The sequence below is a fragment of the Aspergillus melleus genome, assembly GCF_016097325.1.
Source record: "Aspergillus melleus strain CBS 546.65 chromosome Unknown contig6, whole genome shotgun sequence".
In the NCBI taxonomy this organism is placed as follows: domain Eukaryota; kingdom Fungi; phylum Ascomycota; class Eurotiomycetes; order Eurotiales; family Aspergillaceae; genus Aspergillus; species Aspergillus melleus.
The window spans coordinates 2,214,073-2,227,037 of NW_025763375.1; the positions used below are offsets into that span (position 1 = coordinate 2,214,073).

Genomic DNA, 12,965 nt, shown 5'->3' on the forward strand with positions numbered 1-12,965 from the left:
CCAGCAGGGCGTCCGAGTCACACGAGCTTTGCATCAAGCCAATAAATCAATAGAACACTGATTTGCACCTGGGGTTGCCCGATGTCACCACACCCTCACAGTCAAAAAGCTAATCGGTTGTCTCCAGGGGCTGTTGCTCTCCCAAGTGACAAACTGAGTCCAGATGAGGGTTACATCGGTCCGCCACAACAGGCCGCTCTGCCGCCAAAATCTGTGTAAGGATTGCGGGCGGGAAGCTTGGTCACACAAGCATGGGGGCGTGGAGAAAGACTGCCAGGATGGTTGTAAATAGATGTTACCCCATGCAGCCGGTGAACGACGGTTCATATGTACTACCCTATGGAGTCGTTAAGAATGAAAACTAATTAAAACAGACCCTGGCAAGACCCACGATTTCACTTCTTTCCTGAGCTCGTATTTGCTGATTCGTCTCTCTAACCCTCCTTAGACTATGTTACATTATCCCGCTCATCTTTCCCTCGTCAGAATCCTAGCCATGCGCCGCAACTCACTGTTGTTTCTGTCGGCCATTCCATCCGTGTCAAACAAGAGCAGATCAAGTGCAGCGCTGACAGGTGCTTCGGTAATACCTTTGCTAACCAGGAACCGAAAAAGCTCTCGGCGATTGTCATGCACTCTCCAGCGGAATGCCCGACAGATCTCCAGACCTTTTTGTGCTTGATAGTTATACGTTCTGCATAACGCCTCCAAGACCGTGGGGCCATTCGGCTCCAATCTGGCATGGATACTCGCTCCTGCCGCCAACAGACGTTCGATGGTGACCTGGCCAACATCCTTCAATTTGTCCGCGAGTCTTCCTTTGTGGAAGATGTATTGATAAAGCAGGGTAGTTGGATCCACCTGTTGATCTTCAAGAAGGTACGTTAGAAGGGCTTGCCATATGCCGACAATCTCATTGTCCCTTTTGTTCCTCCAGGCCTTGGTGGTGTAGTCATAACGAGCCAGCGATTCGCCTAAAGTTCCATTCTCGACTGCTTTCTTCAAAAGAAAGTACACTATTGTACGAAATCCGGCGAAGTCATGTAGGGTTATTGGTCCCCACTTCGTTAAAAGGAATTCAAAGCCCCATGGCGTTAAACTCAGCCTGTGATCATGATCGCTGTTTTCAAAGGGGGGGTGTAACGGCTGTTCTACCCAAGCTCCTCGATCTATCAAAAAGTTTATTGCCTGGACCGGATCTACTATAGATGGCTGAGGGTCCCAACCCGAAATTGATTCCAGGTATACCAGGAAAGGGGTACGGTAGCGATATATCGGATAGCCGGAACTTCGCTCGATCTTTTCCCATGCGCAATGATTAATGTCCGCGCCATTTTCAAGACAAATTTGGATCCATTCAAAGCCATTTTGAGATATTTTTTCGGCGGCAACGAAAATTGGAATGGGCCAGGGCCTTTTCACAGGGTGGGTGAGATTAGGCCCATCAATATGAGCCCCATGGCGCATCAATAAGTCGAAAGTCGGGCGATTTTTCAGTCGAATGGCCGCAACCAGGGGCGTTTCTGGCCTGTTCCGATATCGAACGTGACGTTCGTTGGGGCTGATTCCTTTGTCCAAGAGCATCTGCATAGGGCCGTTTGTTGCAGGAGATGCGCGGCGACAAATAACACGTTCGAGTTGCGGGTATTGAGTAATACAGACTTGAGTATGAAGTCCATGCTCATAGAAAAGCCGTAAGAAGGCCCAATCGTCAACAGGATTGCAGATTCTGTCCACAAGCCTGCGAAGTGCCTTGTCTCCACACCAGGGCAATCGATCCGTGCTCCTAGTTGGATCAGTAGTTGAAAGACCCGCACCTGCTTCCGCGTGGCAGCCAGGTATAGAGTCAGAATTTTCGATCGCTTCCTGACGCATCGGTCTCTAGGTTTGTCAGAATATCTCCACTCGATATCTATCGTACTTGGCGGGGCACCGTGCGACACCAGGTAGCGAATGAGTGGAAGGTGGCCGTTTGAACAAGCCCAGCGCATGGCCGTGTCCTTTCCGTTCTCGCGTCGGTCGAGTACGGACATCATATAGCTCCAGAACGCAGAGCTACACGATAAGAGAGGTAAAAGCTCGCTGTCATCCAGGTACGCAACAATCTCGTCCATCAACTCGGTGGGGAGCTTTTCGAAGGGATTCATTTTGCCGACAACAACAATGAAGCAGTGAATGTTTACATGTGGGCGACACGAGAGATAGGAAAGGAGAAAGGGGGGAGTCTGGTGTAACCCGGCCATGAGTCATCTTTCTAGGTTGCCATTCACCACGTGGTACTCCGTAGTACAAAGAGGAACGCCACTTCCCCCTCCCCTGAACTACCACAACTCCCAGCTGGCAAGAGCCAACGGTGCTTTCTCACACTCAGATAGCCTCCAAGCCCGTTTGGCCGCATCTAGCGCCGCCTGATGATTCCTATATTCTTCGCTCGCTTCTCCTTCAGTCAGGATTCTGTAGATTTCTGTCCTGACTTCATCCACAGTGAGACCCAAATGGCCAGCCACATCCCTCGCCGTCCCGTCGATATCAATATCAGAATAGGTCTTTTTAGGGTTTGTGGTAAATTCCACCTCTTTCCTGGTAACACGGATATCAATTCTTTTCGGATCATCTTTCGGCAAGATGTTCTTGAGTTGTGTTCGAACAACATCAATGCGTACCTTAGCCGCATCCTTTTCACGTAGGTCGACTGCATCTTTTGCTGCATCTTCCGCAATGTTATGCCGGGCCTTAAACTCTTTCCCAAGATTCTCGTCGCTGATCTCGCTTTTGTGGGCATCGTAAAACTCCCGAGCCTCCGCAGCTCGTTCACCCATATCGCCAACTGTTTGGTAATAATTTTCCTGCGTTGCTCCAGCGATCAAGTTTCCGATGGCGACGAAGCCAGTATAGCCCATTGCTTAAGATTCTCAGTGCGAGGATTAAGGTCATTATCGATACTTTCCGGGAGTTTCAGTCTGACTTGTTGAATCCAATCCCGCATGTTTTTTGCGGTATGGTCTTGGAGTCCTCTCGTAGCCGACATTCTTACTTGGCGTGCCCACCATTTTGCCCTCGGATCTGGCCTTTGGTCGTTTATATTTGGTGTTTGTGTCCATAAATGCTCGCAGAATTCCTTCAACGTGCATCGCTGGGGCTGCTTGCGAAGGCCATCGCGCGTTCCGACGCAGCCCGTGGCAATATCTCGGCTGTTCTCATCTAAGTAAATCTCTTGCATGACATACACAGAAAAGTAGAAGGCGCTGAGACCGATAGATCTTGTTAGCTTCTGAGCTTTCGAGCTGCCATCGGACAAACGGCAATATCTCGACTCTTACCGTTCTGCTGCTCCACGTTGACCCATAGAGACAACGCCTGACAGGACGCATGACCAGATGAGGATGATGATATAAAACATGATAGCTGAGAATAGATTTGGTTTCGGTGGTTCTCTTGAGTCTGGTGATCACCACGAAGGCTTTATCGCTATATATCACTGCATCCAATCCAATAAAACCCTCCATTGTAACGCTGGCAGATGCCACCCCTGTTCACCTGTGTCTACGCCGAGAAAAATAAAGAACGAGGCTTTCATGTGAATATGAGGACGATTGTGAACATGATTCCTTGCCTAGACTCGGCCGATGGACTCAGACGCTAGACGTGACTCCTCTCATGGTTTCGCACGGTGTAACTCTGAGACTCATGCAGCATCATTTGCATCCCACACTTCGCTACCCTAGTGCTGATTCCAAATTGCTTGACTCGTGACCTAATATCTAATCCCTGTAGGGATCATATTAAAACATAATGTCACCGTTGTATCCTGTACCTGCCGAGGCATGTCTGAGCTTTTCGCACGAGTCGTCGGCCGGACCAGGGCAATTCCGTTGGTTTTTTTGACTGTCCATAGAATAGGTGCATATATATAAGTCCCACATGACTGAATATAGAACGGACAGGTCTCTTAACATCACTGTCGTTCGTTCTTCTTTCTCCTCCGACAAACGACATTCTGGTTCTTCTGAATCTTCGTCCATTTCTCGTGCCCTGCTTCCAATCATTCAATCTTCCCATTTTGTTAACTTCTTTGCAGTCGTTCAGACTTTCTACCATCCCAATGAGACCGTTTTCGGTCTTCAATGTCTGCCTATTGGCCTATGTCTGGTGCTCCTTATCTCTACACTCTGAGGCAGCAGTAGACGAGAACGGCAATCAAGTTCTCAGGCTGGGCGATGTCGTCCCCATTGACACTCCCGAGACCTATTACTCAGATCTCCACCCCTGTCCGGCTGCCTGTCTCAATTCAAAGCCCGAGAAATGGACCGTCTATCCGTCCGCGGAGAGGTTAACCCTTTGCAGCCAACCGATGTTGTTCGACCTTTCTATCTCTATGCCCATGGATGAGCCGGCTTCTATCGTCCCAGTGCGCGCATGCACAGCTGGAGATGCGAGAAATGCCAACACAACTGTCAATGCTTTGTTCATAAGTAGTGTTTCCGCTTCGGACACTGAAGACCATATGTCGCTGGCCAGGCGGGCGTCGCCAAGCTGTGTTTCCACAACAAAAAGTACTACTGTCTCTGCCTCCTATCTGGAAAACGGCCTCAAGACTGCTCGGTTGAATGATACCATCATAGCGCTTAAGTATCTGCAAGACTTCCTCGTCGGTAATTCGGACTGTGATATACCCATTCTTTTGTCTTACGCAAATGGTAGCGTGGCCGGCGCATATCTTGGTCCTTCGTTTGGCCCACGTACCCTATCTTCGCTTTCATTCCAGTTGCAAGATACCATCGAACACATAGGCCCATCCGAGACTATGGCCACCGAGATTTGCGGTGAGGGACGCAATGCAAATCATGTGGTTGGCATCGCCGTTGACACGACAGGCAACGTTGCCGCAGTGCAGCAAGCTGTCAGATCCTGGACCGAGGCGAAGTGTCTCGCCGGGTACATGAGTTCCCACTCTTCGAAAGAAATAGAAGTATGGGAATCAACCGACGATTTGAAACCTCGTGTCCAAGCAACTCACACCGGAACTCTGCATCGCCGGGCTGACTGCAGGACTATTACCGTTGTTACGGGCGACAGCTGCGGCGCACTGGCCGGTCGTTGTGGCATTCCCCCAGCGGACTTTGCCAAATACAACTCGGAGAAGTCACTTTGTTCGACCCTTCAGCCTGGACAGCTAGTTTGCTGCTCCTCTGGAACTCTTCCGGATATTTCACCCAAGCCCGGACCAGACGGCACCTGCGCCACTCACCTTATTGTCAGCGGGGATACCTGCGCTGCGCTTGCAGAGTCAAATGGGCTCACGCCCCAGAAGATCGAGCAATTCAACAACGGCACTACCTGGGGTTGGAATGGCTGTCAGATCTTGTTTCCGGGGGTGAACATATGTCTAGGCAAAGGGAAACCGCCGATGCCCGCACCCGTTTCCAATGCTGTATGTGGGCCAACGAAGCCCGGTACTAAACCACCGACTGACGACACGACGCTTGCTGATTTGAATCCTTGTCCTTTGAATGTCTGTTGTAATATCTGGGGTCAGTGTGGTGTCACGGAGGATTTCTGTCTCGAGAAGCGTGGCCCCTCCAACAATCCCGGTACCTCTCCACCGGGCACCAATGGATGTGTTTCAAGCTGTGGGTTGAAGATCGTCAACAACGATAAGGGCCCAGCTAGCTATGGCCGCGTGGGCTATTATGAGTCGTGGAACTTCAACCGCAAGTGTCTGAATCTGCGCGCCGCTCATGCCAATACGGATGGCAGCTACACCCATATTCACTGAGCCTTTGCGGAGATCAACCCCAATGGTTGGACGGTGAATATCAACGACAGCTACGGTCAATGGGATGATTTCAAATCACTTGATGTGAATCGAGTGGTCTCCTTCGGGGGATGGGGATATTCCACGGAGCCTGGAACCTACAATATCCTGCGTGAGGCGATGAGCCCAGCTAACCGAGCCACATTTGCTGCCAACGTTGCAAGCTTTCTTACAAAGGAGGGGCTCGACGGGGTTGACTTTGACTGGGAATATCCAGGGGTATGTCAATCCTTAGCTCTCAAGTACGGAATACTGACATTGACTAGGCTACGGACATCCCAGGCACTCCACCAGGGTCGGAAGCTGACGGACCAAATTACCTCAAATTTCTCAGTACCATGCGCTCCAAGCTTCCAAGCGGAAAGTCACTTTCCATCGCAGCTCCAGCCTCGTACTGGTATCTTAAAGCATTCCCCATCAAGAACATGGCCAGCCGACTAGACTATATCGTCTATATGACTTACGATCTACATGGTTCGTTCTGCTCAAAATTATCATATTTTTGACGTCTCTCACGATATACCTCTAGGTCAATGGGACGCTGGAAACCAGTGGGCATCAGAGGGCTGTCCGTCTGGGAACTGTCTTAGAAGCCACGGTACCTTTCTCGTCCAAATGTGCAATGCTTTACATGCTGACCTAATATTATCCAGTAAATCTTACGGAAACAACTTACGCGTTAGCAATGAGTACGTCTCCTTCCTTCTCTTTTTCGGCATATTCATACTGACCTTCTTCATAGTCACCAAGGCAGGGGTACCAGCAAACAAGATTTTTGTGGGCGAGTCTAGTTACGGCCGATCATTCAAGATGAGCAAAGCAGGATGCACCGGTCCCACTTGCACTTTTGAAGGGGTCAACTTGGGAGACCTACATAGACATATTACTCTTTCCTCTTGCCCAAGGTGGAAGGGACAACTTTAATACTTGATCTAGAGAATAGCAAACCTGCCGCGGCTTAAACATAATCCCAGATTGGGATTTTACTTCATGAATCAATCTGAACACCAGCTTTCGTAGACCTTTTCAGGAATCACACATAAACTATCCAACAACTTTTGGCAACACGGTACAATTATGGAGATTCAATAGATTAAGATAATATACAGTTCATTCCATTCCATCTTCCCACGAGAACCTTCTTACAATGACTCCTCCACCTTGGTCGTGCCATCAACGCCCTTGACATCCGCTTCCTCACCATACCATTCCATATAACGGGCCAAATACTCAAGGAACAATCCTAGCGTGATGCTCCCACCGGTGAAATAAGACCCATACCGGAACCACCACCAACAGTTAGACGGATCCCGCAGTTTCACTCTCGCGGTCATGATCGCAAGAGAGATGATCGCGCCTCCACAGCTACCAGCATAGAAGATCGGGCCCGCGCCGGCTGCCATGCCCGCTGCCGCGAGCAATCCCACCTGCGTCACTGCGAGACCCGACAGCACAGCTTTCGCGTTTCCTTCATGACGCAGTGCGATGGACTTGACGCCTGCCGCGACGTCGTCCTTGATGTCCATGTGCGCGTAGACCATGTCGTAGAAGACCGTCCAGGCAGCACAGCTCAGATACAGACAAGTGGCAGCCGTCAAGGCAGAGGTGTCACCCAACAGGTCGATTCCCATTGCAGGAAATCCCATCCAGGCGCCCCAGGAAAAGGTCAGACCCAGGACAGCCTGCGGGTAGTCCGTCACGCGCTTGGCGAGCGGGTAGGCGCCCACAAGCAGCAAACTGGGAACGCCATAGTAGAGACATTGAGTCGGGAATTGGAGAAGAATGCCGAGACCGGCGAGGAGCTGAGTCCCGGTGAAGATAACGGCCTGAGGCGGTGTGATTGCGCCTCGCGCGATCGGTCGGAATTTCGTGCGCTCGACGAACGGATCAAAGCGTCTGTCTAGGAGGTCATTGATGGCGCATCCGGCGCCTCTCATGATCAGGGCGCCTGCGAAAAAGAGCCCCGTGGTTCCTACCACTTGTAACGGGGCGACGGGCTGCTCTGCAACCACGGTCGCTAGGAGAGTCGAGAAGGCGCAAGGGAAGAACAGGCAGTATGTGCCGATGGGGTTCTGAAGCCGGAGTAGCTCGGCATAGGGAATCCAGGTTTTGGGAAGAAGGGAGATTAGGCCGGTCTTGGGCGGCACGTATTGGTCAAGGGGCTTTGGTGGTGCAGTCGTGACGCTACGCGTCTTCGGACTTCGCGAGTCATTGAGTGACTTTGATTGAGAGAGAAGTTTGATGGTACTAGTGCAAACAGTAGACTGCTGGTTGAGTGAAGCTAGAGAGTAGCGCGATTGTCGATGACTGCGGACGCGGACATCCGAAAGATTTCCGCGGGACCGAACACCTGCGCGTGGTACTCGGGCTGTACAGCGCAGAGACCATCCAAGGAGTGCCGACGAGATCGGCGGAAGCATTGTGTTGGCCGATAACCTAGATCTGCCCTGTGCCTTGTGTCTGGAATTCTGGACCGAAGCGACAGGGACTCGTTCATCCGCTCGTCCCGTTTATTTTTGTCATCGAGCACGTGACTCGGTGCTAGTGACGCCGGGGCGCGCCAAGTGGAGCGACCCATGGTTTCCGATGGCAGCCCACTCATATCTCGAAATTTTCATTTTCAGGTGCCTGGAAAGATGGCAGGAGCCAAAAAAAAAAAAACTGAGAGAAAAAAAGTGCAAAAAGAACAGCCCAACGCGGGGCTCGAACCCGCAGCCTTGTGATTAAGAGTCACACGCTCTACCGATTGAGCTAGCCAGGCGCTGTTGTTGAAAGATGTTCTAAAGTTATGCACTATAATGCTTATTTCATAAAGTCATTCACAATTCCTTGCTCTCATTTGTAATTGGCGCCCTTGCTCCATTCACTTTCTCAAATGACACATTTGATCTAATCTAGAAACGGCATGTATCTTTGAGTGGACTCTACTGGCTGCATGGGTCTTAGTCAAAGGAGTAACGTACTTCTAACCTGGTGCTCCTCGAAATCGCAAACCAGCTCACCTTGTTCCAAGAAGATATATATCCTTTGTCCCCGAGAACACGACCAATCCACCCAGCCACCTAACCCGATCTAACAGATCATTAAACAATACGAGAACCATACGCCTAGATACTACTGCAATCTGACGCCCAAGGCTGAGATATAATACTATATCTGAAGTTTGCAGGCAATTGCTGTTGTAAGTTCGAGAATGCCAAGACCTCGGAGTTACTTACCCCGAGTAGGTTCGATATAGGGCACGGCCTATGACTTTGCCTACTGTACCTCACGGCTCCTATGAGACAGTGCAATTTTTGAGCCACAACATGAGAACGAGAGCTCAACAGAAACAACGGTCAAATTGATTGCCGGTGCGTTGCCTTCTGCCGACATATCAGCCCATCCATCAGTCTCGCTATGAGATCACCCTGCATAGAACTTGCGGGGTTATGAAGATCCCCCGAATAAAGAAGCCCCTTGCTTTCTATAAGAGGGCGCCCCATTTCTAATTCCAGAATTTCCCTCTGAGAATCGACACAGGCCCACTCCGTAGATGTTATGTTCATCCCGTCGCCCCTCAACATGTTACTATCCTTAGCCCTAACCGTTCTTACCCTCCCCCATATATACAAAGCCGACCAAACAGACAACACCTGCACCGTCATCCCCCTCGGCCATGGTCGCGACGACGTTCCCAATATCCTCGCAGCAGTCCAAGAATGCGGCCGCATACCAGGAGGCAGTATCCTCCTCCCAGAACCCTACACCTACCGAATCAACCAACGACTAACCACCCACCTCGAGCACTCCACCCTAGCCATCCACGGCACTCTACTCTTCAGCGACGACCTTACCTACTGGGTCAACAACTCCTACCGCGTCGACTTCCAGAACCAGTCCTCGGCATGGCGCATCACCGGCCACGACTACGAAGTCAACGGCGGGCCCTCGATGGGCGGAATCGACGGCAACGGCCAGCTCTGGTACACGTGGGCCCAAGGCGGGAGTAACGTCTTCGGCCGTCCGATTCCAATGCATATCTATAACTCGACGCGTGCGGTGGTTCGGAATTTCGCAATCCGACAGCCGCAGTTCTGGGCGGTTTTGGTGGATCAGTCGAGTCATGTCCTGTTGGAGAATTTTTACGTTAATGCCACGAATTCGGATTCTCATGCCACCGAGGATACGGTGTGGATTCAGAATACGGATGGTGTGGATACTTTCCGGTCGGATCATGTTGTAATCAAGGACTGGGTGTATGAAGGCGGTGATGATGCTGTTGCGTTTAAGGGTAATTCGATGAATGTCGTGGTGCAGAATATGACGGTCTATGGGGGCCCCGGGATTGCGTTTGGTTCTCTAGGGCAGTATCCGGACCTGGTCGATATTGTGGAAAACATCACGGTGAAAGATGTGACAGTATGCTATTGTTTACTGATGATGGGTTTCGAGCGCATATGCTAATGAGAATAGTTCCAACCATCTTTCCAGCGGGCCATCAACTCAGGGATCTATTTCAAGAGCTGGTCAGTATACCCAGTGCACTCGAACGGGACAGAAGCTGATGTACCACAGGATTGGGGTCAACTTTGGCAACCCCCCAAACGGAGGCGGCGGAGGCCATGGATATCTGCGGAATGTCACGGTAGAGAACATCCAATTCAAAGACGTACAAATGCCGATATACTTTGACACCTGGTATGTCCTTCTGAAGATTATTTGGAGTCTTTCTAACAAATAAAGCCTGAGTTATCTCTTCGACGAAGACATCACTCAATACTGCGACACATCGACCTATCGCTTCGAGGATATTCATTTCAAGAATATCAAGGGAAATGGCCTTGCCACCCCAACAGATTATCCAGGAGAGAACATTACGTTTGCAGTCTCGGTGATATGCTCCGAAAAGGCAAGATGTAGGGATATAACATTCCAAGATGTCGATATCAGCCTACCAGATCAGTATGAGGGAAAATCGGTGCTGTGCCAAAACGCCGATGTCGATGGACTGGAGTGTAATGTTTGATGTAGTATATGTTCGCGGTTCTTCCCGTCCGTCTCCACTACGGTTGTCCATATTGGCATAGATTCCTTCCGGCATCCGCAAGCAAAGATATAAAAAAGCAAAAAGAAATGACCAGACTGGGGCTCGATCCCAGGACCTTATCGGTGTTAACGATACGTGATAACCAACTACACCATCCGGCCCATTCATGGAAAATAAGAGTTTGTAAAATGACTCATGGTGCCAAAGGTAGGTACCCGATAATAAGAAGATGACCACTGCATGCTCTGAAAATGGATATCACATACTACAAAAGGCCTCAATGTACAAAATGTCAGCCACTACCTCACTCGACACACATTCTTGACCCGACTTATCGAGTCCATTCTCATGCTGTCCCTTCACCCAATTTCTTGATGTCCGACGCTGACATTCCCCGCCGCACGTTTGCCGCTTTAGAGACAGCGACAGCATCAAAAAGGGCCAACGGAGCGAGAATCAGGCCGCAGATCGCCAAGGGCGCATTATCCTTATCATCAACGAGTGTGTAAATATCCAAGGCAGCGTTTCCAGTGGCCCCCAGCAGAGAAACAATTCGTCCAATAGTTGCCAGGGATTGAACGGCACTTGCAACCTCACCGATGATGGGGATAAAGAAGAATATAGCACTGAGAAACGCGAGCAGAATGGCCTTGCTTTTCTCTTCACGAATGTCTTCCGCGATCTCGACGATCTTGTGCATGTTGTCCACAGCGTCGGAGATCATTGAGATGGGGAGACTGAGCGCATCGACGAGCTCATCAACGTTTCCCAGGAAATGATCCGCTTTGATATCTTTTATCACTTTCTCTAAATCTGGGCTGAGGTTTGTTAGGTTCTGGCGGGCCTTGGCGACTACATCTTTGGGGTCGATGACGTCCTCTTTATCGTAGCCCCTCGGGTAGGGGTAATTGTAGTCCCAGTTGCGATCGGCGCAGTGCTTGTCACTGGCCGAGCATGATGTAATGTGGTGCTCATTTCGCCAGCCGATGTTCTTCTGCTCGATGCTTGTTTCGGTGTATAGGTCTGCCCAGAACTGAGCCGCCTTGTTGGCTCGCAACGTCCAGTATACGGACTGGGTCCACCGCATCCCCTTCGCGGGCTGTTTCTGCCCGCGCATTGAAAAGTCCGGCGGGCAGGGTTGGGTCATGTTTCGGTACCGGTACTCGATATCACAGTGTACTTCAGGGTTATCGCAGATAGGATCCCATCCGCACTTGAAGTCCTCACAGTATCGGCAGTTGACAGGGTCGTGAGGGCCCCACGGCGAATGACACCAGCTGCAACAGGCGATCTCTTCCGTTACAACACAAGTGAAATAGTCGTTCCCGTGCTTCTGCATGAAGTTGTCAACTTGCTTGCCGGAGCTGTCGACGACTGCCTGGGCGTATATGGTAAAGCTCTCATTGTAAGTACCGGCGATTAATTGATCGTAACGGCTCAATGCGCTGGTGAGGTTGTGATGGAGAATTTCAAGGATATATTGTGGCACACACTCCTCCGGGATGCTACCCAGGCTCGCTTGGATTGCCTCTATGCTGTTATATGTGCCTTTGCATTCTGGTCGTGGCGGGGCTTTTGGTTCCTTAACCGCATCGCCGGTAGGGCCTTGAAAGTCGTCATCCGTGAAACTTTGCAGATCAACGGCCCAGTCGATTGTTCCGGCAAAGTTTAGGCCTCTCCAATGTGACCTTCGTGTGTTCTTGGTGGTCTCTGACATGTAGGCAACCCATTCGGTGCCTTAGGCGGCCACGCATCCAAATTAGCTTGAGACAGATAGATAATGGGCAGGAAGGCAGAACGCACCGTTATATACTACAATGTCCGAGTTGGAGACCTTCTACACTGTTATTGTGGATCCATGGTCCTTGAAACTCAGTATAGTAATCGTAGCCAATCAATGAAGGGGTTATATTGATTTCACACTAAGGATGATAATGAAGGGTAAGGAATGTTGTAAGTGGCATGATAAGGTGTACCGCCACAATAAAACTAGGGATGATTGAAACCTGATTTACCATGCGAAACTGGTCATCCTTAGTGATCCTGGATATAGAGAAAATGAGGTGGTATAAGTTTGGTATTAGAGTTGAGGATATTTGGTGCAAAGTTTGTTTGAATTAA

At 50.3% G+C, this 12,965-nt stretch overlaps 5 protein-coding genes and 2 non-coding genes across 7 annotated transcripts; 2 read left to right on the forward strand and 5 right to left on the reverse strand.

The window, feature by feature from the left end:
- Window positions 1-2,321: 2,321 nt before the first annotated feature.
- Window positions 2,322-2,900, reverse strand: LDX57_010498 (uncharacterized protein; the record flags this gene model as incomplete). The annotated part of the gene is made up of 1 exon (XM_046092248.1): window positions 2,322-2,900. The coding sequence occupies one exon, from the start codon at window positions 2,898-2,900 to the stop codon at window positions 2,322-2,324; it is 579 nt and encodes a 192-aa protein (XP_045948226.1).
- A 1,202-nt stretch (window positions 2,901-4,102) lies between these two features.
- On the forward strand, window positions 4,103-5,776 carry LDX57_010499 (uncharacterized protein; the record flags this gene model as incomplete). The annotated part of the gene is made up of 1 exon (XM_046092249.1): window positions 4,103-5,776. The coding sequence occupies one exon, from the start codon at window positions 4,103-4,105 to the stop codon at window positions 5,774-5,776; it is 1,674 nt and encodes a 557-aa protein (XP_045948227.1).
- Window positions 5,777-6,957: 1,181 nt separating this feature from the next.
- Window positions 6,958-8,235, reverse strand: COQ2_1 (Para-hydroxybenzoate--polyprenyltransferase, mitochondrial precursor (PHB:polyprenyltransferase); the record flags this gene model as incomplete). The annotated part of the gene is made up of 1 exon (XM_046092250.1): window positions 6,958-8,235. The coding sequence occupies one exon, from the start codon at window positions 8,233-8,235 to the stop codon at window positions 6,958-6,960; it is 1,278 nt and encodes a 425-aa protein (XP_045948228.1).
- A 268-nt stretch (window positions 8,236-8,503) lies between these two features.
- LDX57_010501 lies at window positions 8,504-8,576 on the reverse strand. The gene has a single exon. It is a non-coding gene; the product is annotated as a tRNA-Lys (tRNA).
- Window positions 8,577-9,379: 803 nt separating this feature from the next.
- LDX57_010502 (uncharacterized protein) lies at window positions 9,380-10,823 on the forward strand (the record flags this gene model as incomplete). The annotated part of the gene is made up of 4 exons (XM_046092251.1): window positions 9,380-10,216; window positions 10,271-10,323; window positions 10,373-10,495; window positions 10,541-10,823. 4 exons carry the CDS (start codon window positions 9,380-9,382, stop codon window positions 10,821-10,823), a joined length of 1,296 nt encoding a protein of 431 aa, XP_045948229.1.
- Window positions 10,824-10,931: 108 nt separating this feature from the next.
- LDX57_010503 lies at window positions 10,932-11,005 on the reverse strand. Its single transcript has one exon. It is a non-coding gene; the product is annotated as a tRNA-Val (tRNA).
- Window positions 11,006-11,190: 185 nt separating this feature from the next.
- Window positions 11,191-12,561, reverse strand: LDX57_010504 (uncharacterized protein; the record flags this gene model as incomplete). Its single annotated transcript, XM_046092252.1, has 1 exon — window positions 11,191-12,561. One exon carries the CDS (start codon window positions 12,559-12,561, stop codon window positions 11,191-11,193), a length of 1,371 nt encoding a protein of 456 aa, XP_045948230.1.
- Between the last annotated feature and the right edge of the window lie 404 nt (window positions 12,562-12,965).